The sequence below is a fragment of the Agelaius phoeniceus genome, chromosome Z, assembly GCF_051311805.1.
Source record: "Agelaius phoeniceus isolate bAgePho1 chromosome Z, bAgePho1.hap1, whole genome shotgun sequence".
Lineage (NCBI taxonomy): Eukaryota > Metazoa > Chordata > Aves > Passeriformes > Icteridae > Agelaius > Agelaius phoeniceus.
The window spans coordinates 5,148,944-5,175,820 of record NC_135303.1 but is presented as its reverse complement, the minus strand read 5'-3'; the positions used below and the strand labels follow the sequence as shown (position 1 = coordinate 5,175,820).

General features: G+C 49.3%; 2 protein-coding genes and 1 long non-coding RNA gene across 7 annotated transcripts in view; 2 read left to right on the top strand and 1 right to left on the bottom strand.

The window, feature by feature from the left end:
* CAST (calpastatin) overlaps positions 1 to 5,450 on the top strand; it is a 52,465-nt gene extending 47,015 nt beyond the window's left edge. For all 5 annotated transcript variants that reach the window (XM_054653375.2, XM_077171461.1, XM_077171463.1 and 2 more), the window contains 6 exons: positions 524 to 616; positions 1,050 to 1,103; positions 1,533 to 1,622; positions 2,477 to 2,556; positions 3,682 to 3,748; positions 4,247 to 5,450. In XM_054653375.2, coding sequence (XP_054509350.2) covers positions 524 to 616; positions 1,050 to 1,103; positions 1,533 to 1,622; positions 2,477 to 2,556; positions 3,682 to 3,739 — 375 coding nt within the window. In that variant the 3' untranslated portion in view covers positions 3,740 to 3,748; positions 4,247 to 5,450. The remainder of the gene's footprint in view (positions 1 to 523; positions 617 to 1,049; positions 1,104 to 1,532; positions 1,623 to 2,476; positions 2,557 to 3,681; positions 3,749 to 4,246) is intronic.
* Positions 5,451 to 6,790: 1,340 nt separating this feature from the next.
* Positions 6,791 to 12,674, top strand: LOC129133745 (M-phase inducer phosphatase 2-like). Its single transcript, XM_077171464.1, has 15 exons — positions 6,791 to 7,673; positions 7,848 to 7,960; positions 8,261 to 8,306; positions 8,518 to 8,559; positions 9,128 to 9,164; positions 9,276 to 9,368; positions 9,446 to 9,565; positions 9,827 to 9,916; positions 10,073 to 10,246; positions 10,352 to 10,447; positions 10,787 to 10,849; positions 10,945 to 11,043; positions 11,515 to 11,648; positions 11,744 to 11,855; positions 12,012 to 12,674. Exons 1-15 carry the CDS (start codon positions 7,570 to 7,572, stop codon positions 12,123 to 12,125), a joined length of 1,437 nt encoding a protein of 478 aa, XP_077027579.1. The 5' UTR covers positions 6,791 to 7,569; the 3' UTR covers positions 12,126 to 12,674.
* Positions 12,675 to 23,095: 10,421 nt separating this feature from the next.
* On the bottom strand, positions 23,096 to 26,092 carry LOC143692174 (uncharacterized). Its single transcript, XR_013180030.1, has 3 exons — positions 25,998 to 26,092; positions 24,966 to 25,280; positions 23,096 to 24,045 (listed from the first exon to the last, which is right to left on the bottom strand). It is a non-coding gene; the product is annotated as an uncharacterized LOC143692174 (long non-coding RNA).
* Between the last annotated feature and the right edge of the window lie 785 nt (positions 26,093 to 26,877).

Below are 26,877 nucleotides of genomic sequence, written 5' to 3'. Positions count from 1 at the left end.
TTAGTCTTTCATAAAATCCCATAAAGGCCCTTCTGCTAACAAGAAAATAAAATTCTGTGTAATAGTAGTAATAGTAGTAATAAATTGTAATTTGAAATAGCTAAGGTAAGGTACATTAGAGGGAAAAATCAAAATGACCATATGCTGCCTATCAATAAGTTTAGGTTGGAATCTTAGTTGGAGAAAAAAGAAAAAAGACATACTAAAATGTCTGCATTAAGAATGACAAAAATGCTCTTCAGCAGTCTGCTTAAAAACCTCCTTGTGTTGTTCTGTGTGGCATCTTCCTGGTATGCTGCCAAAAATCAGAGCAGCATAACTTGAAAAATAAATGTAATTTTAAAAACTTTCAGGTATGAAACACGTTTCATAGTAAAATGAATACATGGGGGTTTTCTCAGTAGTTTTAAAATTTTAAAGTGAAAAAGGATATCTGTCCTGAGTCTGATATGCCCTCTGCCTTGTTGATTGCTAATATTTCTAACATGGGTAATAAAGTTTTTTTTAAATTAAATACTTTCAGGAAAAGGCTAAATCTGAACACAGAGACAAGCTTGGAGAGAGGGATGAAACAATCCCACCTGACTATCGGAAACTTCTGGAGTCAGGTGAGCAGGTAAGGAAAAACTTTCCTGGTTTTTATTTGCAACAGTGGAAATTGAGTCTATTTGAGCCAGTCTGTCCTCTTTGGGATTACAAGTGGAATAAGTGAGTGTCTGTACTGAATTGTGGTAAAAAACATGTAAATATCCTTCAGTGAGAGTAGCTCTATCCTCACATGCTTATAAGTAAAAAAACAAAACAAAACAAACAAAAAAAAAAAGAAGAAGTTTTGATCTTTGATCTTGTTTTGTTGGTTTTTTTTTCTTTTTCACCTGGACAGTCTGAACTAATAAATCACTTTAAACTACTGAAGAAATCCATTCAGAATGGTGCAGGTTTATTGGCAATCTCTGAACACCCAGTAGTGCCATATGTAAATACTTGTATTTTAAAACTAATCTGTCTGGTTCAAAACGAGTGAGGATCTGCTTTGTTTTCTTCCCAAGAGTAAACCAGCAAAACCAACAGCAAAGGATGATGTGAAACACAAAGGAAAGAAGGTAACATTTATGATGGGGTTTATTGAGTGCTTTTTTTATATTTATGGTATTTATTCTGTGGGGTTTTTTCATGCTGTGAGCTCTAATTTTGTTTCAAAGTTGCCTCACTGTAGGGTTAAGGGGTGATTAATTGCAAATACTCATAAATGAAGCCAGTAACAGGAACAGTAGTGGACAGTAAAACTTTTTTGAGGAGTAACTCTTCGCAATAAATGCAGTTTTTATGTACAACTGCATTATGAATGGTCAGGAAATCATGCCTCTTGGGAGCCTCAAATAGATGTCTCTAACATATGTGTGGAGTTCAGTTGTGCTTTTCTTTAAGAAAAGGGATAATTAATTAAAGCAGACATACATTCCTGAACCACTATTTTGACTGTGGGAAGCTGGGTTGCACATTTTGTGACTTCAAAATTAAAATTATTGCAGAAACCTACGGATGACAGTGCAGCCATTGATGCCTTATCAGGTGACTTTGATACTTGTGCAAAGGCTCCTGCTACACCCCAGCACTCAAAGGTAGGACATTTTCTGCTAATAACTTGCAAAATAAACAGGTTTTCACTCCTTGCAGTAGCTCATTTTAGGTTTACAGGAAGCCTGTCCAGATGCAGGGATTGTCTCTCTTCTGCAGTGGAAGTTGGATGTACTTTGCTGTGTACTGAATATTGTTGAATGTATTTTTGTGTACTAAATATTTGGAAGAAGGAATGTTTGTGGCAATTAGAGCCTTTCAGACAGGCTTGGAGAAGCAAGATGAGCAGAGAAATGTGGTAACAGTTTTTAAGAGTGTTCATAAACTGCAGAGAGGCAGAGAAAGCTTTGCTCAATGATAGCAGGCACTGTGTAACAATGGTTGTTGGCTGGAGCTGAGACACAGCCCCAGAGGGTTTTGTAGGGAGAAAAGCAGGGAGCAGCAAAGATTTTCAGATGTGTTAGGGAAAACAGTAGATTTGACAAGAAGAAAGGAGAAGGAATGGACTGGAGAGGCCCTGCAAATGAGAAAAGGAGCAGCAGCTTCGAAACTGAGGTTCAAACCAGCTGAATTCCTGGGAGGAAAGAGCTGTTTCCAAAGAGCTTTGCTGGCCACTGCAGTGCTTCCCTCAGGCAGCTGAAGGCAGGAGCACTGGTGTTTCAAGTCCTGCTTCATCTGCTTGTGAAATCCAGGGCTAAATCTGCTGCTGCAGCATTATTGCTCGGTGGTAAATACAAAATCTCCCCGTCTCTACCAGGTTTTTCTGATGCAGCCTCCTGTCAGCACGGCCTGTGCTGCTGCCAGACCCACTCAAAAGATTGTGTTTTGGCAGATGTCAAAGCAGGAGCCGCCAGTGCTCTATTCTCCTTGTAACTGTAATTTATATTTTTCTTTGGAGTGTAGGACAAAAGTGGGAAGGAATCTACGACCACTAAACCAAGCTCAAAGGATAAAGGAAAGCCCAGAGACCCTAAAACGGTACAAACACATTTATTGAAGTATAGACAGGCATACAAGAGGGGCAGGGGGGCAGCTGGATTTTGGACTTATGTTACAGGGTTGTTATTTTGGGGGGGGGGTTTACATCAATATGTTGAATTTGATCCATTTTTGTAAACTTGCACATAGGAGAAAGGCCCCTTTCTATTTCAGGGGAAATAAACAGGGGCAAAAATATATGTATATTTCAGACAGAGTATTGTCCTCTGAGGGGGTTATTCAGTGCTCCACAGGCTTCTCCTTCCCAGATTTGTAGATCTAATAGTCCCACTTTGCATTCCTGTAGCTGCCTCAGGCAGAATCCCCACCACTTCTCTCATTTCTTGACAGTTTTGAGTAACAGCATCTCAAAAGTGATTAAAAAAGTACTCCAACAACCACAGCCAGGTTCCAAGTCATAATCATAAATTATTTTTTTAAATTAATGAAGGCCTACATACTTTCATAAAAAGAGTATGAATGAACAAGGTGGGGAAAGGCAAGTAGCTGTTTCTATATTGAAGAAAAAGGGGAAAAAAAGGGGGCAGGGAGGGAGAAGGGGAAGGTAAAAAGGCTTGTTTGGCTTTTTTTATCCAGAAGGAGAGAAAATTGATTCAGGTCAGGGGGAAGCTTGTTCCATCATGTTGTTCTCACAGAGGCTATATGCAGTAGATGCCTGAATCAGGTGATTGCATCTGCTCTGGGAGTTTTACATTTCACATGTCAGTGATGGGATTTCTGGTTGTTGTTGTTATTATTAAATCACCACAGGTGCATTTTTTGAGACCCCAGAACTGACTTGCAGCTCTCGGTGTAAAACTGAGGGGTGTCTTTATCTCCTCTTCAGGAGGATGTTCTGAGCTGGGCCTGATCACTGGTGTGGGTAAAAGGGTGTTTAGGAACAGGGAATGATGAGGTCAGGCACAACCCACTCTGTCTGAAAGAAAGCAATTGATGGTGAAAAGCTGAAAATATCTGTACACAGCAGGAGTCACCAATACTCTTGCTAAACTATTTCAGGTGCAGTTTGTATTTATGTCTGAACTGTGACTCTGAGGAGTCTGCTAAAGCCTGATTTCGAGTATTAGTTTGGTTCAGTTTCTCATTGTCTCATCCTCTCTTTAGGCAAAGGGACAGTCCTCCAGCAGCAAATCTGAGAAGCAGAAAACAAGCTAAACGTTAGCCTTACCAGGTGAGATTTCTTCTTCCCTGCTCCCTGGGCTACCACAAAGACAATTTCATGCTCGTGAATTAAAGCTGAGTTTTGCTGGCAGTCCTTGAAGAAAATCAAGACATGGTTAAAACTGCTGCTAAATCAAAATGCTTGGGATGACTTTGCACTTCAGGGTTCCCAGGCAGGAAAGTTTTTTCACACCCTTTATCCATTCAGTATGTAAAGAACTACTTCATGTAGCTAAACTCCTTTAGGCTGGTGGAATTCCAAGCATTCCAAGGTGTAACATGCTGCTTCCCTAAGCCATTTTCACAGAGTAATGAGGATCAAGCACATCTCAGCTGGGGGTTTTGATCTTTAGGATTTTGGCCTTGTGTCATTACCTCTACTCTGGACCCATCTGGAGGCTTAGTTCCCATAATTCTTCCCAGATTTATGTTGTGAGTTTTGTTTCCAATTAACAGAAGATGAGCACTCTGACTTTATTTTTTTTGTTTTGTTTTCTCCCCCCACCAGGATCCTGCTGCATTGTGTAAAATGTCTCCTTTCTGTGGGTGGATGATTATTCCTGAAGAACAAAAGCTGATGGCAAAAGCACATAATTATTCTGGGTGGTTTTTGTACAGCGATACTTGCTGGACTTTTCCTCATCTTTTCTTTTTTCCCAGTAGTAGACTCAGGTTTGTTTCTTTCCCCCAGCAATTCAGTTTATTAGGACTCACATAGTCTGACTTTTTTGTCATTTCCTTCAGCATTCAGGGGGAAAGAATGCTTTCTATTTGCAGGAAATATATTGCATCAATGAAGAGCTATGCCAAAAAAAAAAAAAAAAAAAAAAAGAAAGAGGAAAAAAATATCTGCAGACTTTTGCACATAGTCTTCACATAGTGCCTGTAAATCTCTGAAGAGTTCATATGTGCTAGCATTTTTTAACGTTGCAGTGGATGCATTAAGTATTCTGGAACATAGCGAGCTTTAGTTACCCTCAGCTGGGCTGTGCAGCCTTCTGCTCAGGCCAGTTCCTGGTGGGAACCTGCAGGCCAGCTGTGGGGTGGCTAAAGAGTGAGAAAATTGGGGATTAGCCGCTTCTTCCAGCACGTCTGGACATCAAGCAGGTATTTGGGATGCTGCCTTTAGCAGTAGTTAAAACACACTAGGGCAGGACTTCTTTTTTTTTTTTTTAATTATTATTATTACCATTATTTCCAATTGTATCTGTAGTGTTATCTCATAATTTCAGGAGTCTCCTGGACTGGACAAATCACAAATGTAACACAGAGGGTGGGGAATGAAAGGAGGGACGTGAGCCCCAGCAGCGATCAAAGCTCAGGTCCAGGGTCAGACTCCTTTTTATCTTATTTTGCACTGTTTCCAGTCCTCCTGTTCCTGGCACTCCAGCAGGGAACGCAGGGAAGGGGCTGAAGGTGTTGCTGCAGGGAGCAAAGCCCCATTCCTGCTGTTCCCTGCGAGGACAGGCACGGCCAGGCACCTCTCTCGGGCCTCCGTGGGCTCTCCTCCGCCTCCCTGCCCTGCAGAATGTCCTTCTGCTCATCCTGACACGTGCACGGCTCTGCCCTGGGCTGGCAAAGGGAGGCCACTGGCAGCAGAGCCCGGGCTCTGCGGGCAGGGACAGCGCAGGGACTGAAGTTGGGGATATTTAGACTCGTGACTGTACTTGCAGTCTGCACCGTGCCACTCCAATAAAGTTTTTAAGGATGCACTGTGCCCTTCCTGGCTTTTCATTTATCACCACTGCTCTCAGGCAGGAGAAAGCCTAGAAATAATTTTTAAGAAACCACACAAACGTTGGCATATTAAAATTGAATCTAATGTTTCAAAAAACCCCGCAAAATACAGAATTGCAGAATCAGCTAGGTTGGGAAAGACCTTTGAGATCATGGGGTCCAAGCTATGACTGAACACCAGCTTGTCAACCACACCATGGCACTTGGTGCCACATCCAGCCTTTTCCTAATCACCTCCTGCAACTCCACCACCTCCCTGGACAGCCCCTTCCACTGCCCAATCCATCTTTCTTTACATGTTGGTGACACTTCCCATGTTGGTGACTCCAGGAAAGCCTTCACAAGCTCAGTGTGACCCTGCTACATATTTTTTTTTGCCCCTTTGTATTTCAAAGCTGCATCGTAGCTGACCGAGAGCAAATCTAACTTTTTGGCTGCTGCTGTGCTGGGAGGCAGCTGGAAGAGCAAGATGCAATGCACTGAAGTTGTTTGTGCCCCGGTAAATTGACAGGTCCTGAAATACCTGTGTGTGAGCTCCCATCTCTTCTGCAGGAGGGCTGCAGTGCACCTGGGAGAACAGGCACATCCAAAATTAAAGGGTGGGGAGGGAGTTACTGGAGTTCCAGGAAGGCCACCTAATTTTGCCCTCAGAACTGAGAATTTAAAAGCAGAAAGCAGAAATGCCATTTACTGCTCACAAAAGAAATGACTGCACAAAAGGGGACCAAAAAAATACCTTGCAGAAAAATCATCTGCAATTTGAGTTTCTGTGAAATTCACCATTAGGCTCTTAAGATGTTTTAAAAGCAGCAGTTGACAATACTTGAATAGCACAAAATGTCACTGGCATGACGCAGAGCTTTCTCAGAATTCCTGATTTACATATAAATATCTGTATCTATTTAAAAATACATGGAATTTGACGTGAGCAGGAGGAAGTGGTGCTTTCTGCAGGGTTTTGTCAGAGCTGCTGGCTCTCAGCAGAGCAGCCGGGTGCCTTCCAAAGTCCCAAAATGGAGAGGGTTTGGACTCCTTGGGCAGGCTTGATCTCCAGGTGGGGGAAAAGGGAGGCATGGTCAAGTCAAATGCTTGGGACTGTTTCTAGATTATGATTTTTTTTCCCTCTTCGGTCTCTACCTCTGTTAAAATTCCAGCTGTTTGGGCACATCCATGAGGAAACTGAGACAGGCTGGAACCACACAGGAAATAAACACCGGGGACTCAATCTCAAGGGCACGTTTGCAAGAACAAGGAAATCAAGTGCCCTCAAGCGCAAGTGCCAATTAACAGATTTGGGTTAAGTTTAATACAAAAATAAGAGTTTTCAGCAGGAAAACGGAGCAGGCCACTCACAGGTGCCTTGAAAAACAGAAACTCCACCCATAAAAACTCAACCTCCAGGGTTTCAACCTTGCTTTCTTGGGACTGGATGTGGCACTGGCTGTCAGGGATGGGCAGCATTCCATGGCCCTGCAGGTGACACACGAGAGCCACCAGGGTTGGCCGAGCGACCCCTGCAGTGGCACGCCCTGGCCCCGCCTCCCTCGCGTGACCACGCCCCTTTTCCGCTCCGAAACCGCCCCTCTCGGCTGCGGCTCCGCCCCCAAGCGCTCCGCGCACTTCCCATTGGCCGGCGGTACCGCCTCGTGCCCGCCGCGGCCTCCCATTGGCTGCGGGTGCCGCTGTTGTTGTTATTGCTGTTACTGCTGTAAACAGGAGCGGAGCGGTGTCACCTGTCAGTTCTGTCACCTTTGGTCACCTCTGGCCACCTTTGGTCACCTCTGGCCACCTCTGGTCACCGCTGGTCACCGCTGGTCAGTTCTGGCCACCTCTGGCCACCTTTGGTCACCTTTGGTCACCTTTGGTCAGGTGTGGGCACCTTTGGTCGCCTCTGGTCACTTCTGATCACCGCTGGTCACCGCTGGTCACCTCTGGCCATCTTTGGTCACCGCTGGTCACCTTTTATCGCCTCTTATCGCCTCTCACCACCCCCCACCTCTCGCCCGTCACCTCTTTTCACCTCTCACTCCTCGTCACCTCCTTGTCCCTTGTCGCCGCTCGCTTGCCGGAGCTCGACCCTCGCTCGTCCGGGCCATGTCCCTGCGCGGCGGCCGCGGGCTGCCCATGTCCCCGCTGCCCTCCCCGGGCACGGCCCCGCTCACGCCGCTGCCGCCGGACGGCGCTGAGAGCCCGGACAGGTGAGGGGGTGGCCGGGGGGCCGGGCTGGCTTTGTCCAGGGACACCCCGGATGGGACAAGGGACACAAGAGTGCCCGAGGGCGCTTTTGGGATGCTCCCGTTCACCTCCTGCCCCCGGGGAGGGGGCTCGGGGCACCCGGGGCACTGACCCTTCCCCGTCCCGACCGCCCGCAGGTACCGGGACACCCCGAGGAGGGGACGTGGGCGGCTGTGGCACCCCCTGGCCCCGGAGCCGCTGGCCTCGGACCGTCCCCGGCACTCGGTGTCCTGGCAGCCCAGGGATGCAGGTGAGGGATGCGGCCGCTCCGCCCCACAGCCGTCCCCAAAGTCGCGCCGAGGGTGTCGGGGGTGTCTCGGCAGGGCTTGGCCGAGGGGGTGGTGGCGGGGCAGCTTCTGGGGAGCGTTGGGCAAGGAGCCCGTGCCTGGGGCTCAGGCGGGAACCGCTCGGCCGGGGACACCGCGCAGGGTGACGCGCGACATTCCGTGCGGCACCGCTGCTCCCAACGGCGCTGCCACCCGCGGCTCCCGGCCCGGCCTCATCCTGCCCGCGACCCCATCTCCACACCCTGTCCCTTGTTCCCCCGCAGGATCGGGGCCGGACTCCCACACGCAGCAGAGCCCCGCGCAGGAAGAGTGAGTGGCCCCATCCCTGTGCCCCCCGGGGACAGACAGACAGCCGCTGTCCCTGCCTCGCCTCTCCGGAGCAGCAGGGCCCGGTCTCAGCCTGGCTGGGGGCTGCGCATCCGGCTGTGACCCCCAGTCTGTGTCTGGGGGTGACAACCTGGGCTGCTTGGGGGGGACGCGGATGGATGCCCCCTAAATCCCATCTCTGCTCTCCCCACAGCTTCCAGAAAACCATCGCGGAGTTTGGGAGAGCTCTCAAAGAGTACGTCAGGGGGCTCTGTCCCTGCAGGACATGAATGCCAGCTGTCCCCGTGCCCACGCTGTCCCAAAAGCCAGGCTGTCCTCGAACTCGGGCTGTGCCTGTCCCTGTCCCAGACCCAAAAGCCAGGCTGTCCCCGTGCCCAGGCTATCCCTGTCCCAAATGCCAGGCTGTCCCCGTGTCCAGGCTGTCGCTGTCCCTGTCCCAAAAGCCAGGCTGTCCCCGTGTCTGGGCTGTCCCTGTCCCAAAAGCCAGGCTGTCCCCGTGTCCAGGCTGTCGCTGTCTCTGTCCCAAAAGCCAGGCTGTCCCCGTGTCCAGGCTGTCCCTGTCCCAAAGGCCAGGCTGTCCCCGTGTCCCTCCTGGGGTCCCACTCAGGCCATTCATTGGTGTTCGCTCATTGCCTGGAAGTGCTGTTGCCCCGGGTCCCTTTGGGAAGCTGTGACAGCCCTGGGGGGGGGTCTTACCCCACCCTCAGGACATGGAGGACGGAGGTGACAATGGCAGAAGGGTGGGACACAGCGGTCGGGGACACCTGCAGTCATTCGATGCTTTCCTTTCCCGGCTCTTGCAGCAGGAAGCTCCTTCGCCAGAGGATCAGCTCCTTGCCGGTGAGTGCTCCAGGATCCTGCCGGGTGTCCGGCCGAGCCGGGACGAGGAGGATGGAGCCGGGAGAGAGGGCAGGGCTGTGCAGCACCGCTCACCCCCTGGTTCTCCCGCAGCAGGGCCAGCTGGAAGCCAGCCCGGTGCTGAAGGACATCTCCCAGCTCCAGGTGCGCAGGGACAGAGTGCGGCAGAGCGAGCCCGAGGATGAGGTGAGGGGAGCGGTGACACCTGGGGGGGGTCAGGGAGGGGACACAGGGGTGCTGACACCGTGTCCCCCCCGCTGCAGGAGGGTTTTGTCCCCAAGAAGCTGCAGAGGCTGGGCCAGCGGAGCCGCCTGCCCGCCGGCCACGGGGCTGCCAGGAGGGACCTCCTTGCCAAGAGCCCCAGCGGCGCCCCAGAGCTGCTGGTGAGAGAGGCTGGAGCGATCAGGAGGAGCCACGGATGGGTGATCTTGGGCAAAGTGGCATCCGCCACTCCAGCCTGCCCTGGAGGCGTGTGCCTGTGGGAGATGGGCGGGCTGGGGAGTCCTGGGGACACCCTGATTCCAAAGCTGCGAGGCACTGGGAGGTGGATGGACCTTTAGGTACCGGACCCGACCCTTCCTGAAGGGTGGGAAGCAGCTGGAATCCCATTCACGATCTCCTCTGCCTCTCCCCGGTTCCCCCAGCTGCCGCTGTGGCAGAGCGATGCCACCGTGCCCCAGGGCATGGAGAAGCCGGTGACCACGCCAGTGATAAAGAAGGAGGAGGCAAAGCTGGTACGTGGCCACCTTTGGCAGTGGATGGAGCTCCAAAATCCCCTCTGGGGGCTCCGAAGGGGGGTCCCTGGGCTGGGGGCAGCTTGGTGAGCAGCCCCAGCCCTGGAGCTGGAGGCTTGCCAAACCCCCAGGCAGCAGCGCGGGCTCTCCCCACAGCGTCCAGGCAAGCGCGGCCAGGGCCGGCAGCTCTTCCGCTCGCCCTCGGTGCCCGGCAGTGTCGCCGAGCACCTCCCGAAGCGAGGGCTCCGCTCAGACGGGGACAGCCCTGCCAATGCCCAGCGGCAGAGCAGGATGGCCGGCAGCCCTGAGCAGGAGGCGGCGCTGGAGCCGGTGGGTGATGGGGAAGGTGCGGGGGCAGAGCCAGCCTGTGGCTGGCAGGACTGTGCCAGAGCCCCTGCTGACATCTGGGGGTGTCTCTGGTCGGTGCCTCCGCAGGGAGCGTGGCTGGAGCCCTGCAGGTCTGCCCAGCTCCAGGAGATCGAGAACCTGCTGGCCAACGATGACCAGGAGCTCATTGGGGATTTCTCCAAGGTAGGGCCACAAGGATGGGGCAGCTCTGAGGGCGCTGCCCCCGTTGTTCTGAGCAGGGACCATCATCAGAGCCCCGCAGTGCCACCAAAGAGAGCCCAAAGAGAGCTGGTGGCCCTTGCTTGGGCACACGGGGCCTTGGGGCTGTGACCTTGCAGAGGGTGAAGAGCCCCCATCACTGCTCCTCTGCTCCGTGCTCGTGCCTCAGGCACATTTGTCTGTCCCTTCCCTGCCCGGGGCAGCAGAACCGGCCACGGGGGGCTCCTGGGCTGGGGGGACAGTGCCACCAGCCCCGGGAGGTGCCCCCGGGACAGAGCTGAGCCCAGGGTTTGTCTCCTCCAGCCTCACCTGCTGCCCACGGTGGAGGGCAAGGACCCGGGCCTGAAGTACATCTCCCCGGAGACGGTAAGAGGACAGCGGCCCTCCCGCAGCCCCCCGAGGGGCTGCCTGCCTGTTCCCGGCCCCGTGTGTCCCCTCTTGGTGACCCGCTCCCCCTGCAGCTGGTGGCGGTGCTGTCGGGGAGCTACAGCAGCTTCATCGGGAGCAGCGTCGTCGTGGATTGCCGGTACCCCTACGAGTACGAGGGAGGCCACGTCAAGGTCAGAACGCCCTCACCGTGGCCCCGGGGCTGGGAGGAAAGGGGGGTATCCGAGCCCAAACCAGCCCCAGAGGTGCTGAGCCCACCCTGGGAAGTGCAGAGAAAACAGGGATTCAGGATGCCCCGGGATCTCTTGAGTAACCTCTGAGAGATTAAGCAGCCCCTCCAAAGATGCTGAGCTCTCAGAGAGGAGTGAAGCAGCCCCTCCAAAGATGCTGAGCTCTCAGAGGGGAGTGAAGCAGCCTCTCCAGAGCCCCTGGAGGGGTTGAGCAGCCCCCTGTGAAGGGTCCTGAGCCACCCAGAGGGGTGGAACAGCCCCTGAAAAGCGCCAAGCCGCTCTAGAAAGGGTTGATTCCCAAGTGGAAAGAGGAGCATGACGGTGGGGGAGGCTGGGGGCAATGTTGTTCTTGGGTCCCTGGAGAAAATGATGTTGAAGGCAGAGGGGAAAAAGGTGCCTGGTGTCCCTCCCCAGGGCGCTGTTAACCTGCCGCTGCAGCGGGACGTGGAGGAATTCCTGCTGGAGCGCCCCATCGTGCCCCAGGAGGGCGGCAAGAGGGTGATCCTCATCTTCCACTGCGAGTTCTCTGTTGAACGGGGGCCCAAAATGTGAGTGAGGGCTCACGGGGGGCGCACAGGGGTGTGCTTGCCAGCCCCCCGGACCCCCGGCCGGGGCTGATGCCGTGGGCTTTGCCGGGCCACAGGTGCAAATTCCTGCGGGAGAGGGATCGCTCCTGCCACGAGTACCCGCGGCTGCACTACCCCGAGCTCTACGTCTTGAAGGGGGGGTACCGCGAGTTCTTCTCCCAGTTCCCGGTGAGTTCCTGCCGGTGCCCCCGCGGTGCCAGGAGGGCAGGAATTGGGAGGGGATGGATGGGGGGCAGCAGGGCAGTGGGGAGGGGCGGCTCTGGCCCTGAGCATCTTCCCTGCCATGGGAGGGGATCTCGGCGCTGATGGAGCCGTGGGTTGCAGGGCCACTGCGAGCCCCGGGACTATCGGCCCATGGAGCACCCGGCGTTCAAGGAGGAGCTGCGCAAGTTCCGCGGGCAGAGCCGGCGCGGGCGGCGGGCGCTCTCCATCCTCTGAGCGCCCCGGGAGAACGCCGGAGCTGGGATTGTGGGAAGCGTTCCCTTGGATGGGGATGCACCTCAGCTTGGGCCGGCTTATCAATGAGTTTGGGGTGTTACTTAGTGTTAGGTTTGGGCATTTAGTGTTAGGATTGGGTTTGCGTTTGTTTATTGCTATAAATATTTTTGTGTTTGTTGTTATGATTTTTTGGTTGTTAGTATAATTTTTTATTGTTATAAATATTTTTGTCTATTGTTATAAATATTTTTGTGTTTGTTGTTACGCTTTTTTTTGGTTGTTGGTATAATTGTTTGTTTTTATAAATATTTTTGTGTTACTTGTTATAAATATTTTTGTGTTTATTGCTATGAAATTTTGGTTATTGGCATATTCATATATTTGGTATATTGATATATTGATTTTTGGTTATTGGTATATTTGCTTATTTGTTTGTTTGTTCATTATAAACACTTTTGTGTTGACTGTTATGAATATTTTTGTGTTTGTCTGTTGTTGGGGCCGTTTGTTCCAGTCTCTGTTAATAAACTCCTCTTGCAGGAGAACAAATGCGGCTCCTGAGCTCTTCAGAGAAACAATTCCCAATGACCTGTTAAAATATGCTGGGGGGGGGGGGGGGGAAGATAATATCAAACCAAATTAACTTTATATAAAGGGTTGCCGCAACAGTTTGCCTGTCACACAATGCATTTCCTCACTTGTAAATACGAAGGACTATTTATTTAATTGCTGATATCTTTTACATTTCCCTTGAAATGCTAAAAGGTTGGCCTTCTTCTCTTTACAGTCTCATAGGCCCGCTGGTATCCATGGTACCTGCTTTGCTATGGATCTATGTCATAGTAACAAAACACCAAGCCTGATTCGTTCTCCAGGAAGCTAAAGCTTCAGTGGGCTTTGGTGCTCCCCAGCTACCATAAAATAATGATCATAATATTATATCACTATTATTTAACACAGAATTTAACACCCCACGAAATGGGAAATATATTCTACACTTCCACTCGTTGTGACATGGCTGTGAAACAACAGCTGAATAGCAAGTAAAACCAATGAGTATGATAATGCTTCATCATAACCCCGTTTTAAACAGGCTGCTGAGTAACTTTGACATGGAAACAGCATGACAGCAAATGCATATTCCCTGAAACTCACTGAGTGTTTATCTGAGCAGCGTCACAAAGAAGCCAGGAAGGAATTTTCATCGTGGGCTGCCAGCAAGAGGGATTTCCCTGCAGGGTGCTGTGCTCAGACCAGTGATGAAGAGTAAACTTTCTGTGTGGTACCCTTGTCCCTGCACAGCCAGCATGGCACGGCTATAAAAGCCACCTGCAGAGGTTTTAGGCTGCCCACAGCTCCCCTCATGGACCTGCAGCCACCCAGTGTTAGGCTCAGCTCTGTAAAATCCTCCATAAATAATTGCCTTTGACCCAGGCTTATTATTCTAGGACACTCCTGGCCTGCTCTTTACCCTATGCATGGTCAGGAAACCAAACCAGACCTGCTCATTTTGCTGTAGATCCTTGCAAATTGAGTTTTCTGGGACTGCTGGATCTTGCTAGCAGCTCAGAGCTCATTAGTGAAGCTAATTTAACCTCCTGGCAGTGTACAACTGCTTCCCACAGCATGCATGGACACACAGCAGTCCCTGGATTTGGAAGCCCCACAGCAATGCTGCTCCCACTATTCCAAGTGGAGGCTGAGTACAACTCTCTGAAACGAAATGGTGGCATTCTTTTCCTCCTCTGGTTCCCCCTGCCAGAGCACACCACTCTTTCTTACATCTGTTCTAGGCCTCTAACAAACCAGCAAAGGGCAGTCGGTGCCCTGAGAGCCCATGACATGATATCTTTGACCAAAAAAATAATCCCAATAATCAGTCTCCAGTCTCCAAAGGCATTTCCTGGAGCAGCTCCTGCTGGGGACAGCCCTGTTCTGAGTGAGCTGGGCTGTGTGACTCAGCGTGCCCGGTATGCAGGCAGCCCAGGAGCGTTGCTGTGTGATGCAATAGCCTCTCTCAGGTATCCCGGTTCTTTTCCCCAGGTGTGCCCCCACCCTTCCCCTCCCCTTGCCCCCTGCTGACTGCTGTCCATCAATCTTGGCATTCCAGAAGGGCATAAATTGATTGGCAGAGTTCAAAAGATGCCTTACACCCCTGGAGGACATTGGGCCATCCTGGTGTCATTTGACCCCTGAGACTTCTCCCCCTGCACCTGGTTGGTGGGAACCCTACCCCTTTCCTCCCCCTCTCCCCGGGGTTAAAAGGAACAGCAACCACACGGTTTGACAGGTTCTGTTAGAGCTGTTACTGCATTCAGAGGCCTGTGGGCCAGGAATAAAGCTCTGGATTGAAAACCTCTAGCAGAACCCGACTCCTTTCCTTCATCCTCGCCTTAGAGCTTCTCTGCCAAGCAAAACCTGAGCTCCTGCATGTCTGAACTTGTCTCTAGCGCCCAGCTGCAGCATCCAGCTTAGCCAAAGGTGTGTCTGAGGTGAAAACACCACAGCTGCTGCCTTTTGGTCAAGCAGCAAGGGCCAGACGAGCCCAGGCACGTCCCTTCTGGCTATATTGGTAATCAATTCCAATACAGGAGTGCTGCCAGAAATAGGAAGAATAGAAGAGAAGTTTGTTTCTCAGCTATTCCAGAGTCAGGAGACGATCTCTCCAGGCTCCTGTGTGACCAAATTGAGGCTCCTGCTCTCCAAGAGGTGGCAGAGGATCAGCCTTTGGCACAAAGCTCATCTTCTTCCTGTTTCATTTACATAAAGAGTAGGACAGGGTCAGAACACCCATTTCCTGCTCCCCAGATTTGTGTTACCTTATCATGCCCAAACCATACTGTGGAGTTTTCTTCTTGCTGCCAATCTTAAACCCTTCAGGATCTGGGAAGCTGAGGGGTCAGGTCCATCATTCACTGCTCCTCTTCTAAGAGGGCACACAAGAACACACAACACTGCCTTTGCAGAGGTGCAGAAATGCAACTTTCAACCTTTCTGTAATCCTCTTATTGTCCCCCAGGCTCACACACCCTGCATTTCGCTTTGTACCTTACCTCAATCACTGTAGTCCTAATTTTTTCTTTTCTTTGAACACACAGGAGGTCTTCATGCCACATGAAAAACTCAGCCTGGCCTTCTGCTGACAGTTTCCTTCTCCATCATCTGCCTTAAGCCCCTTCTCTCCCCCACACTCTCTGCTGGTTGTGCCTCCCTCTCTTTTTGGCTGGCCCATCGATCTCAAGACCAAGTCCATGGCCCCAGCCTTGCACACCACGTATGATCCACACCTCTCCTCTCTTGGGGTCTCTGCTGCTCAGAGTGACCCCAAGATGAGTTAGAAAGTCTCTTTTCCCAGCCTGGCAGTCAAACAAAGAGTCAGAGCTCTTCGTTTCTCAGTCTCAAGGTTGTTCATTGTTTCTTAGCTATAAAATTCTTTCTCCTGTACAGCTGAGGTCCACTCAGCAAGACAGTCCAAGGCACTCTGCCTGCACCTGGGCGGTGTTATCTTTTAATACTAAAAACTACATGTACAATGTTTACAATTACTTTCCAATACCTATCACCCATGTTAGACAGTGAGTTTCTACTCTAAACCAATCTAAAAGTGCCAACATCACAGCAGAAGATGGAGGCCAAGAAGAAGGAGAAAGGCTGGACACGCCCAGATTCCCCAGTCTTGCCTCCTGAGCCCCCATTCTAAAAACTCCCAAAATATCTATTTTTCACCCTGTGATAAATGCACTCATTCTACTTAAACTGACATGGCTTGTAATTCTTCATACAAGATTGGTAATGGTTTTTCCAAGAGCTAAATCAAAGGCACAGGGGTCTTGGGCTCTGGGCCAAGGTCTCTGAGCCCCCTGACAGGGTCTGCAGTCCTCCAGAGCAGCCAGAGGAATTTCCTGGGTTCTGACACTCCTCCACCCAGACCTTCCCTCCAGGTCACTTCTCCTCCATCTCAGACCTGAGGTGTCACACAGCACACCCCAGCTCTGCTCCTGAAACCTGGGACAAAGTCCCTCCCTTTCCACCTCTCCCTCTTTCTCTCTGCCATTTGTCAAGCCAGATATAAAATCTGTCTCACAGATTAAACATCACCTGAGAGAAGGGAAAAAAGAATGGAAGCTGTCTCCAACTCTGGCTTGCCCTGATGGGGAAATGTATTGAAATCTCTGTCCTGCCTTTTATGAGATCAGTTGATGACCTGTTCTGCAGCTGTTTTAAACGATAAAATACCTGGTCTGCAGCTATTTTAAGCTTTAATCTCCTTGCTTTCTGCTGGCAACAGTTAAAGTGGGTGTGTTGCTACTTCCTTAACATCCCTGCTCCAGTTCCTCTCTCTGTGGAGGAAACCAGGGGTGCCACTCCATAAAATGTCTTGTTGGGATTTTCAACTGCTCTTGGCTGTGACCCCCTCAGCAAATAAAGGGGAGGGCAGAAAGGCACTTTCAAGTAGTTTTAACCATCTCACCTTAAAATTAATTAAACAAGGAACTCTTATGTAGGGTGGGTTTGAACTTCACTCTTAGGTACCATTAAGGTGGAAGTGGAAGATGCAGGGTCCCTTTTTAGCACTTCATTCTCCACAAGACAACAAAAAACACAAATAGAAGCAGCCCTTTGTTTCACCCAGAGGCAAGACCCAGACTCAGGTCTTGTGGTGATGTGGCAGCAGCCCTGGGATGGTGCAGGCCATGTCAAAGCCAGCAGAAGTGCTGGCAAATTGACACCCTCCACCTTTCTGGCTGGTCTTTGCTCCTCAGACCTTTGACAAAGTTGTCCAAACGTGCCCAACAACTTCTGTTGGCCTGAGCAAAACTGCAGCTGCTTCAGAAGAGCTCAGAGTACTGGAAAGCCACAAGCCAGGCCCCGAGTGGTTGAATTAAAGGCTTTGGCCAAGGCATTCCAGAAATTTTCTCAATAGCACCCGTTAATTGTATACTGTCACACCTGATTAATTTCCAACAGTTGTTAGTAACTTTCCTTAGCAGTTCTCCGTTTCAGGACTCAGCAATTCTCTTGCGAAGAGCGCTGCAGCCACACACGCCCCCAGGAGACTGGGGTAAAAACACTTTTTAAAATAAAATGCCCGGCGGATGAATTAAACCCTGCGACTCGTTCGGCCAGCAAAAGGCGTGCCGGCTTTTCCAGCCAGGGGAAAAAGCTGCCATCGCCTTCTCCACGGGCCGGGCCCACCAAAGGGACACAGTGCCATCAGCTGGGCGCTGGCAGCCACCATCCAAGCGCTTTCCCAGCCAGGAAGGGTGGCAGGAGCTCGCCCCTCCCTGGAGAAGCTCCTTGCACACACAGCAGCACACGCAGAGCCTGTGCCCGCCCTGGGTGAGGAGGGCAAGCCGGCACAAAACCAGGATTAGCGGCTCCTGAGCCCGTTAAGAGGACAGCAGCTAATCCTTGCTGCAAGGAGCTTTAGGGACCTTGTGTCCTGCAAGGTGCACCAGCATTTATTACCTGGTCTGGGCTGGGATTGAGTTAATTTTCTTCTGGGCTGCTGGGCAGGGCTGGTTTTGGCTCTGTGCTGGAAACAGTCTTGATAGCCCGGGTATTGGAACACCAGGGCACAGGGAATGTTTCTTTGCCTGTCCTGAGAAGTCCTGAGAAGTCCTGATCCCCAGGTGAACACTGTTTTTAACCATAATCCATGGAGAAAGCTTCCAAGACTTTGGGATGAATTGGAATCTACGAGGGTGTGAAGTAGATTGTGGTATAGATTATCACAGGGTGAAAAACTTAGAGCTTTGGGGTTTTAGTATGGACGTAGATAGAAGACAGGATGGAGGATTTTGGGTGTTGTCTGATCTCCTTCTTGTTCTTCTGTGGGAACCCAGGAAATTCCTCTGGCTGCCCTGGAAGACTCGAGACCCTGCCCAGGGGGCTCAGAGACCTTGGCACAGAGCCCAAGACCCCTGTGCCTTTGATTTTAACCTTGAGAAAAACCATTACCAACCTTGTATGAAGAATTACAAGCCATGACAGTTTAAGTAGAATGATAGTGAATTTATCACAGGGTGAAAAATAGATTTGTTGGGGTTTTTAGAATGGGGTTTCAGGAGGCAAGACTGGGGAATCTGGGCATGTCCAGCCTTTCTCCTTCTTCTTCTTGGCCTCCATCTTCTGCTGTGGTGTTGGCACTTTTAGATTGGTTTAGAGTAGAAACTCACTGTCTAACATGGGTGATGGGTATTGGGAAGTGATGGTAAATAATGCACACACGTAGATTTTAGTATAAAAAGATAACACCGCCCCAGGGCAGGCAGAGTGCCTTGGACTGTCTTGCTGAGTGGATCTCGGCAGGACAGGAGAAAGAATTTTATAGATAAGATACAATAAACAACCTTGAGAATGAGAAATGAGGAGCTCTGACTCCTTCTTTGACTGCCAGGCTGGGAAAAGAGACTTTCTAACTCATCTTGGGGTCACTCTGACCAGCGAGAGACCTTGAGATTCTTCATCTACTCCATTTTATGCTGTGTTGGGAGCACAGAATTATTACTTAGAAAGAGCCGCAATGCAAATGTTGCATGAACAGAGAAATAATTAGTTATTGGTAGAAAGGCAGAAATAAAATACATTCTAAGAGTTAATTGGACAAAATAGTTTCAAAAGACCTTGAACCTGTGTGTCTTGTGACTTTTGGTGCCTTTCTCTTTGTACACTAAGTCTGGTGTGCAGATGGAGTGCTGAACTCTTGATAAGTGAAAAAATAAACAACAACCTGGAGACCAAAAAAACCCAAAAGTCCCATCCGTCTCTCAGTCCTGGCACAGAACTTTTTAGGGGTCTCCCCATCAGGGGGATCCTCAGGAAGGGTTTCCACCCCCAGGGATCCATTTGTTACTGCTGAAGAGAACTTGCACAGCATCAGGTCCTTTCCTGCTTGCCAACGGGGGGTTGCACAGGGATTTGGGAGGAGGCACAGCTGGGAGAGCTGATCCCATCTGACCAGAGGGATATTCCAGACCATATGGCGTCGGGGTCAGCAGGCAGAGCTGTGGGGAGAAGGAGGAAGGGGCTGTGTTTGGAGGGATGGCCTTTGTCTTCCCAAGGCACCTTGATGGAGCCTGGCTTTCCCGGGCATGGCCAAGCACCTCCCTGCCCATGGTGAATGAATTCCTTGTTTTGCTTTCCTTGTGTGTATTTTTAAAGATTCAAATCCTCATTTGACACCATATTTATACTGGGAATGAAGGTAGGACTAAGTGAAGAGCAAATCAAATCTCAGGGTTTGTGGGGTTTTTGTCTCATCCCACAAGTTTTCTCACTTTCACACTTTTGATTCTCTCCCCCATCCAGCTGGTGGGACAGTGGGTACGTGGCTGTGTGATGGTTGGTTGCCAAGTGGGGTTAAAACTACAATATGTCTATAAAACTAGAAAGGAAATGGATTTTAATGGGAATTCCAGGGGAGAAAAAAAAAATCTGTATTTATCTTAAACTTTTTAATTTTTTTTTTTTTTAACTTTTGAACTTCTTTAAACTTAAACTGTATTTATCTTGTCCCATGAGTTTTATCACTTTTACCCTTCTAATTCTCTCCCTAGTCCTGTGGCAGGGGCAGTGAGTGAGCAGTTGTTGGCCAGGGTTCAATCAGTGGCATCAGTGGTGGCCCTGGCCCTAGCAGCAGTCTGCCATGGAGGCAAAAGCTTCTGCCCACAATTTGCTTTGGGACCTCTGAAAAGTAAATGGGAGGTCCATGTGACAAGCTGGAGAAACAGCATTCCTTAATTTTTAATGGCCAGAGGAGTGCAGCTGAGTGTACAGCCCAGCAAAAAGTGCAGACAGCCTTGGAAACATCATTAATTATGCTCCTTGTCTTCCAAACCACAACTGGCCTCTCCACTGGAGCATGCCAGCACATCTCTCCCTGACGGGGAGAGCTCTTATTTTCTCTTCTCTTCTTGCCTTCTGCTACATGAAAAAAAACAGGCAGCTGCAGACCCTTTTCCCCAGGTGTGCTTGCCAGGTGAAAAAAAAAACACCCTCCCTTTCTCTTCTTTTCCCCTCTTTGTGTTACCTCTGCTCCTCTGCAGTTTATCTCCTCACTGCCTGCCTTCGTTCTGCTGCTGGCTGGCTGCAGGGCTTCTCAAACCTGGTTTTAAAATGTAAAGTGACTTTCTGACTGTGTGGCTCTGAGCCAAGCCTTCACAGGCAGTGGCTAGGAAAATGCACTTATTCCCTGTCCTCTGAGGTGGGTCAAAGCTTATTCCAAGAGGTGCTTTGGCATGAGAGCAAAATAAAGCTTCAGAAACTGACAAAATGATGAGATTTGAAGGACTCAAACTTCGGCTTCATGGGTGGGTGGCTCCTGACCAGTGTCCATGGAATGAGTCTTTTTGTTCCTTTCCAGCAGCTTTCGTGAACTCCTCTGGCTCTGCTTAATTCGAGTTATACAGGAAATATATCCTATTTATAGAGGAAATATTTATACAAATATTTTTACTCAGACTCTCTGGGATGAGCCACACTCCCAGTACCCAAATCTTTGACTGCTGGGACTGAAGCTGTTTCAGAGCACACAGTGAGAGAGGCCAGAAAAGAAAGAAACCCACAGCAGTTAAGTGAAATTGAAGGCCAAACTCGACTGAGCCAGGTCCCTTTGAAACTCACCCAATGGAATCATTAGCAGGAAAATGAAATTCACAGCAGGGCAGTGTCCCAGCCATGGCACAGGCCTTGTCAAGGCTCTGCTGTGATACCACAGCAGCACAGGGCAATGCATGAGCAGAACTGATTTTACTGGGCTTGGACATCCCCTTCTATCCCCACAGCTCACGAAATTTAATGCCAGGCCAATTTTCAAGGATGGGGAATGTCTATTTTCTTTCAGTCCTGGCTACCATGAGCTCTGTACCAACCTGTGGCACTGAAGGGTTGTTACCTGCAGGCTTGGATGTCCCCAAAATGAGCAGCACCAATTTCCCCTGCAGCCACATGCAGTTTTTGTTAGCACCCTAGTGCTCTGAACAGGACTGTGACCCAGGCACAGCTCTGAGGGGCTCTGTGACACCTCTGGTGCCATGGCAGAAGTTTGTCTCTAAAGGGGACCAGGCCCTGACAAAGGAGCTGTCCTAAAAACCAGATGTGAAATGGTGTGAGGTGCTCAAGGGAAAGTCATGCACGGTGGCAATATCCAGAGTGTGAAACCCAGGGAAGTGGGAGAGAAAAGGAATCTGGAATTTAACAGTAAAATCTGCTCTGCAGAGCACAAGGTGTCTAACTGATTAGTTTAGCTATCTAAACTCTGTCATTTCTTCTGGAATATTTTTAATTGTAAGAACAATTTGTAAGAGCATAAGGAGTACCAGGAGCATGTACAGGTGTTTTCAACAAAAACCCACAAAATTAACCTGCAAGGGGTGGGATGTTTATGTCCTCTGGAAGAGGCTGTGGTTCCACACCAGGCCAGAAATTCTCTCCTCCAGGAGCTACAGGGCTCCTCTGGGGCAGCCTCTCCTGCATCCACTGTCTGTCCAGCTAACTGTGCTTGCAGGAATCAGGCTGCTACCCAGGCAAACAGCAAAATTTCCAAACCCAAGTGCTGTGACTGACAAAGGAAGTGCTCCATGCCACATCTTTTTTTTCTTTTTTTTCGTTTGTTTTGTTTTTTTGGAGTTTTTTGGTTGTTTTGGGTTTTGTTCGTTTGTTTGTTTTGTTGTTTTGTTTTTTTTTTTTTCTTTCCCTCAGAAATATCCAAAGTTTGAACTCCAGGCTGCAGGAAGCAGCTGGGGAGAGAGCTAGGACAGCCACTCTGCTGCTACCTGGTACAGGATGTGTCCTTAAAGGGCTCAGGCTCCCAAGTTTTTCTGTCACGTTGATGATGTGGAGCTGGAGTTGAGGACAAAAAAATTTCATCCCACCTATCCTGATTCATGATGTACTAAGTGATGACTGTGGGTTTTACATCAATCTCACTAAATTCTTTTCCTCCCTGCTTGCAGTTCCACTGGAGACAGCTTCACCACTGACTTACAGTGGTTTAAATGTTAAGAATACTATTTTTAAAGATTCAAACCCTCATTTGACACCGTATTTATACTGGGAATGAAGGGAGGACTAAGTGAAGAGCAGCTCAAATCTCAGACTTTGTGGGTTTTTTTTGTCTCATCCCACAAGTGTTCTCACTTTTTATGCTTCCGATTCTCTCCCCCATCCAGCTGGTGGGGCAGTCAGTGTGTGGCTCATGATTTTCTCTCCTCATGTGTGATGGCTGGTTGCCAGGTGGGGTTAAAACCACAATATGTATGTTAAACTAGAAAGGCAGTGGATTTCGATGGGAATTCTAGGGGAGAAAAATCAGCTGCTCAAGTCTCAGAACACATTTTACTTTCCTTTATTTCTAACTTTCCTTAATTTCTACTGCTAGGAAAAATCCATGAAGAATCAAAGCTCTGCTGTACTAAGTGTAGGTACATAACACACAGTTCTTATCACAGAGCTGTGCTTGTGTGCAGATTTTAATTTTAAATAGTAGTAAATAATTTTAAATAGCAGAGCCTACTGTAGAAACAATAAAGCAGATCTGATAGTGACAGCTTTCTTTCTCTGCGTGCACACAAATAAAAACCTTACTGTGTCTCCTCCAGTGCAAGGACTCATTCAGAGAGCTGGGGGAAAGCCTGTTTTCCTCTGCTCACAGCCCTCTGTTCTCGCTGTGCCGCAGAACCCTGTGAGAGAGGCAGCAGGAGCTGTTAGTGGGGAGCAGGCAACTTCACAAACCCTGTTTTCATGGGTTGTGATGGAAACGCTGCATTAATTACATCCGAAGACAAACCAGCCATCAGCAGACTGACTTCTGAGGCTTTGCTGCTCATCGAGGTAATGAAGTGATAAACAAGCCTTGTCATGATCTCCCAACCCACCCACAGCGGCAGCTCAGCCATTTCCAGGAAGTCTGATGGGAAGAAATACGTGGAAGTCTTTATTGTTCTCAGATTATTTCATGCCCTGTTCACAAAGGTTTCTCAGCAGCTCCGCCGACGGCTGGCTGCTTGTGCGGGTGGCTCCTGTCATTCTCCAAATAGGGACAAAAACAGGGGAAAAAAACAAGAAAGGAATGATGCATCGAGAAAAGCCTGCACAATGAAGAGCCTGCTGAGGCAGTTTGTGACTCACTCCTTGCTTTGTCCATTTACAGACCCCTCAAAAACACAGGGGGGCTCCAGGTTGGTGGTTGTGGGGTTGGTTTAACCACCCTAAAAAAAGGCTCTTCCAAAGTCACAGTGACCTGGAGGTGCACAAGGGGAGGGGTTAGACGGTGCAGAGCCACACTGAGTTGCACATTAGAGCTGCTTCTCAAAGCCAGCTCAAAGAGTATTTACTGAGTCATAAAGGCGTTCTTCCTTTCCTGGAATTTGGTTAGCTTGGTTTCTCAGAAAGAGTTTTTGTGTAATTTTAACTACCTCCATACAGAACAAGCTGCTGCCTCCTCTTCTCACATTACATAGAATCTTCTGGCACTACAAATAAAGTGCTGTGGTCTGGCTATTGTTTGAAAAAACCACAAAAACAGCCTTATCTTATGCCTGGAGCATCAGGAATAGTGTGTTAATATTCTATTTCTTGTGGCTTTCAAGATAGTAAGTGCTTTTTGGAGGTGGCCAGGTGAGGCTAACTCCTGGTTTATGCTTCAGGGGTAAAGTGTAAGGAAACATTGTGTTTGGTGGCAGAAGAAAACTGGGGGGAAAAGCCTGCCTTAAAATTCTAAGCCTTGTTTCAATTGATAAAGAGATGCATCTAATTCACCACCCTGCATGGAGATGGATAAAATGCAACTTCTGCTTGTATTACTTGTGGTTGCCCAAGTGGGTCCATTATTGTTTTAGGGGCCTGAAGTATTTCTTCCTCCTCCAGCTTCTTGCCATTGTTTCCTTTGGGTCTTCTGTCTGTGACATTTCTTTTTGGCCTAAAATACATGCAGATTGTTAACTGTGAAGATAGTTTTTATCCCCTCTAGCACCACCTTACCACCCTCAGGGGGAAGAATTTTCTTCCCAATGCTCAGCCTAACCCTGCTCTGTGCCAGTGTGAAGCCATTCCCCCCTTGCCCTGTCACCCTAAGTCCTTGTAAATTCACTCTCTCCATCTTTCTTGTTGGCTGCTTCAGGTAGGGGGGTTAGGTCTGTCCAGAGCCTTCTCCTCTCCAGGCTGAACAATCCCAATTCTCTCAGCCCTTCCCTGTATGGGATGTGCTCCACCCCTCTGGTGCCTTTCTCTGGATTCATTGTCACAAGAATGCTGGAGGGACCCACAAAACTGTGGAAATATTTCTCCGTGGTGGCATGGAAACTCCTCTCACAGTTTAGAAGGGAATTTGTGACCGAATCTTCCTGCACAATCCAGTCTGGAATTGAGAAGTGGGCCCAGGGCTGCAGAAATCAATTTAACCACCCACCCCAGTACACTGCAGAGGGCTCCAGTGTTGCCCCTGGGTGTCTGACCACAAGCACTGTTTCTGACCCTGCTGCCTCCCAGGCCAAGAGATGAAAAAAATCCCTTTGGATTTTAGTATTTTGTTTCTAAACTCTTTGGGGAAAACCTTGATTTATGAGCTCATGGTCACAGTCATTGTCCTTGCCTCTGGACAGGCTGAGGCATGGCATGGCCAGACATGATTTTCTCTCCTCACCTTCTAACTGGCTGCAGATTGAAACTGCCACTACCAGCCCAGGTTGTGGGTGCTAATTGGAAAAAAATAAGATAACAGGTACTTGGAAAAAACACAAATATTCAAACCACATGCAAGGCCCAGCTTGGTGCCAGTGAATGCAGGAGGTCTCCGGATGGAGATGGGGAGACTGGAGCAATGCTGCTGCATCCTCTTACCCTGGATTTGTGCAGTGCTGATGATGGAGAAGGCACAGCCATGGAGGGAGGGGACTCACAGAGGCAGGGATGGCCTTGGAGAGGCATCCTTTGCCACCTTCACTGGCAGGGAGCAAATCTTCCCACGCTGGTGAATTTCCACACTGGAAGTGGTTTCCTATTGCTGTGTCCATGCCAAACGTGCTGCATTTTAATTCCAGCACAGTGCTCAGAGCTGCCAGGAAACCACCACGCTGCACTCCAGCCCAGTGGCTGCATCCCTGCCAAATGCCATCATCATCATCATGACTTTACTATTCCTTTCCAACTCCATAGCTTTGGGGACAAAAAAAAAAAAAAAAACTTCCTAAGATTGCATTACTGAGATGTGAGGTAAAGTAAAGCTGCCTCACAGGACATCCAACCCCATACAAACATCATGGAATGATGCCCAGGGAAGGGAACGGAGCTGGGAAGGGAATGGAGCTCCAGGAGAGGCTGAGGGAGCTGGGCAGGGGCTCAGCCTGGAGCAAAGGAGGCTCAGGGGGCCCTTGTGGCTCTGCACGGCTCCTGCCAGGAGGGCACAGCCGGGGGGGTCGGGCTGTGCTCCCAAATCCAACCGGACCATCCAGTGCAGGGACACCTGGAGCAGGTGACACAGGAACACATCCAGATGGGGTTTGAATGTGTTCAGAGAGGCAGCCTTCCACAGAAACGTGGGAAAAGATTGCATTATAGATATGTAATGTGACAGTGTTCACAGGGGTCCCAGGGTGAGGGAAGAGACGGGGATCTGACTCCATGTTTCAGGAGGCTTGATTTATTATTTTATTATATATATTATATTAAAACTATACTAAAAGAATAGGAGAAAGGATTTCATCAGAAAGCCGGCTCAGAATAGAAAAAGAAAGAATGAATAACAAAGGCTTCTGTCTCGGACAGAGACTCCGAGCCAGCTGACTGTGATTAGTCATTAATTAGAAACAACCACATGAGCCCAATCCCAGATGCACCTGTTGCATCCCACAGCAGCAGATAACCCTTGCTTACATTTTGTTCCTGAGGCCCCTCAGCTTCTCAGGAGAAAAAATCCGAAGGAAAGGATTTTCTAGAAAACATCATGGCTGCAATGTAATATATCAGAGGGTCTCCTAGGCAACTTCCAAAGCTCTTGGTTACTTAGGGCATGAGCATTTCAAGCGCTGAGCTCAGGTAAGCTGCATTGCACAGTAATTTCTTTCACAGCTATCACTGTTTCCTGTGTTTAATGGTTCTCCACGAATTTTGACAGAACATTTCTGTGTCACAGTTATTATCTTTAGGTCTCCTCCTTCACCTCTAAATAATTTCCTGCACTTACGCATCATTATTCCTTCGGTTGCACGATTATGGCACCCCCTTAAAATCCATGCTATATTTGGGCATGAAAAATACACTGTTGGATGCATCCACTCTTTTTCATTTCCTTTTAAACAAAAGAATGACAGGTAATGAAAGGAATAAACGCCCACAAAGTCTCCGTATTGCCCTGTTACACAACAGCCACCAAGACCCCAGGTCAGAAGCAGCTTCTCTGACAAAGACTTGCTGGGGGAGATTCAAAGTGGGAGGAATGGCAGATTTGTCTTTACAAACAAGCTGTGGGTCTGCTGGTGGATAAAAGCAGCACTGGGACATAAAAGAAACAATGGGAATGATTCCTCTGATTGATGAATGGAAAAAGATATTTGCTTTTACAAATAAACTTTAGGTTTGCTGGTAAAAGAAATTATACATTGAAAAATGAAAGAAATAATGGGGAAGAAGAACCCCTGAATTGCATAAGCATTAAAAATGAAATGGGAGGGTTGTACATTAGAGGGAAATCTCTAGAATCAGGTTATTGAGAAGACTGTGCCTCTCAAGTACGTCAGCCAATGGGGAAAGAGAG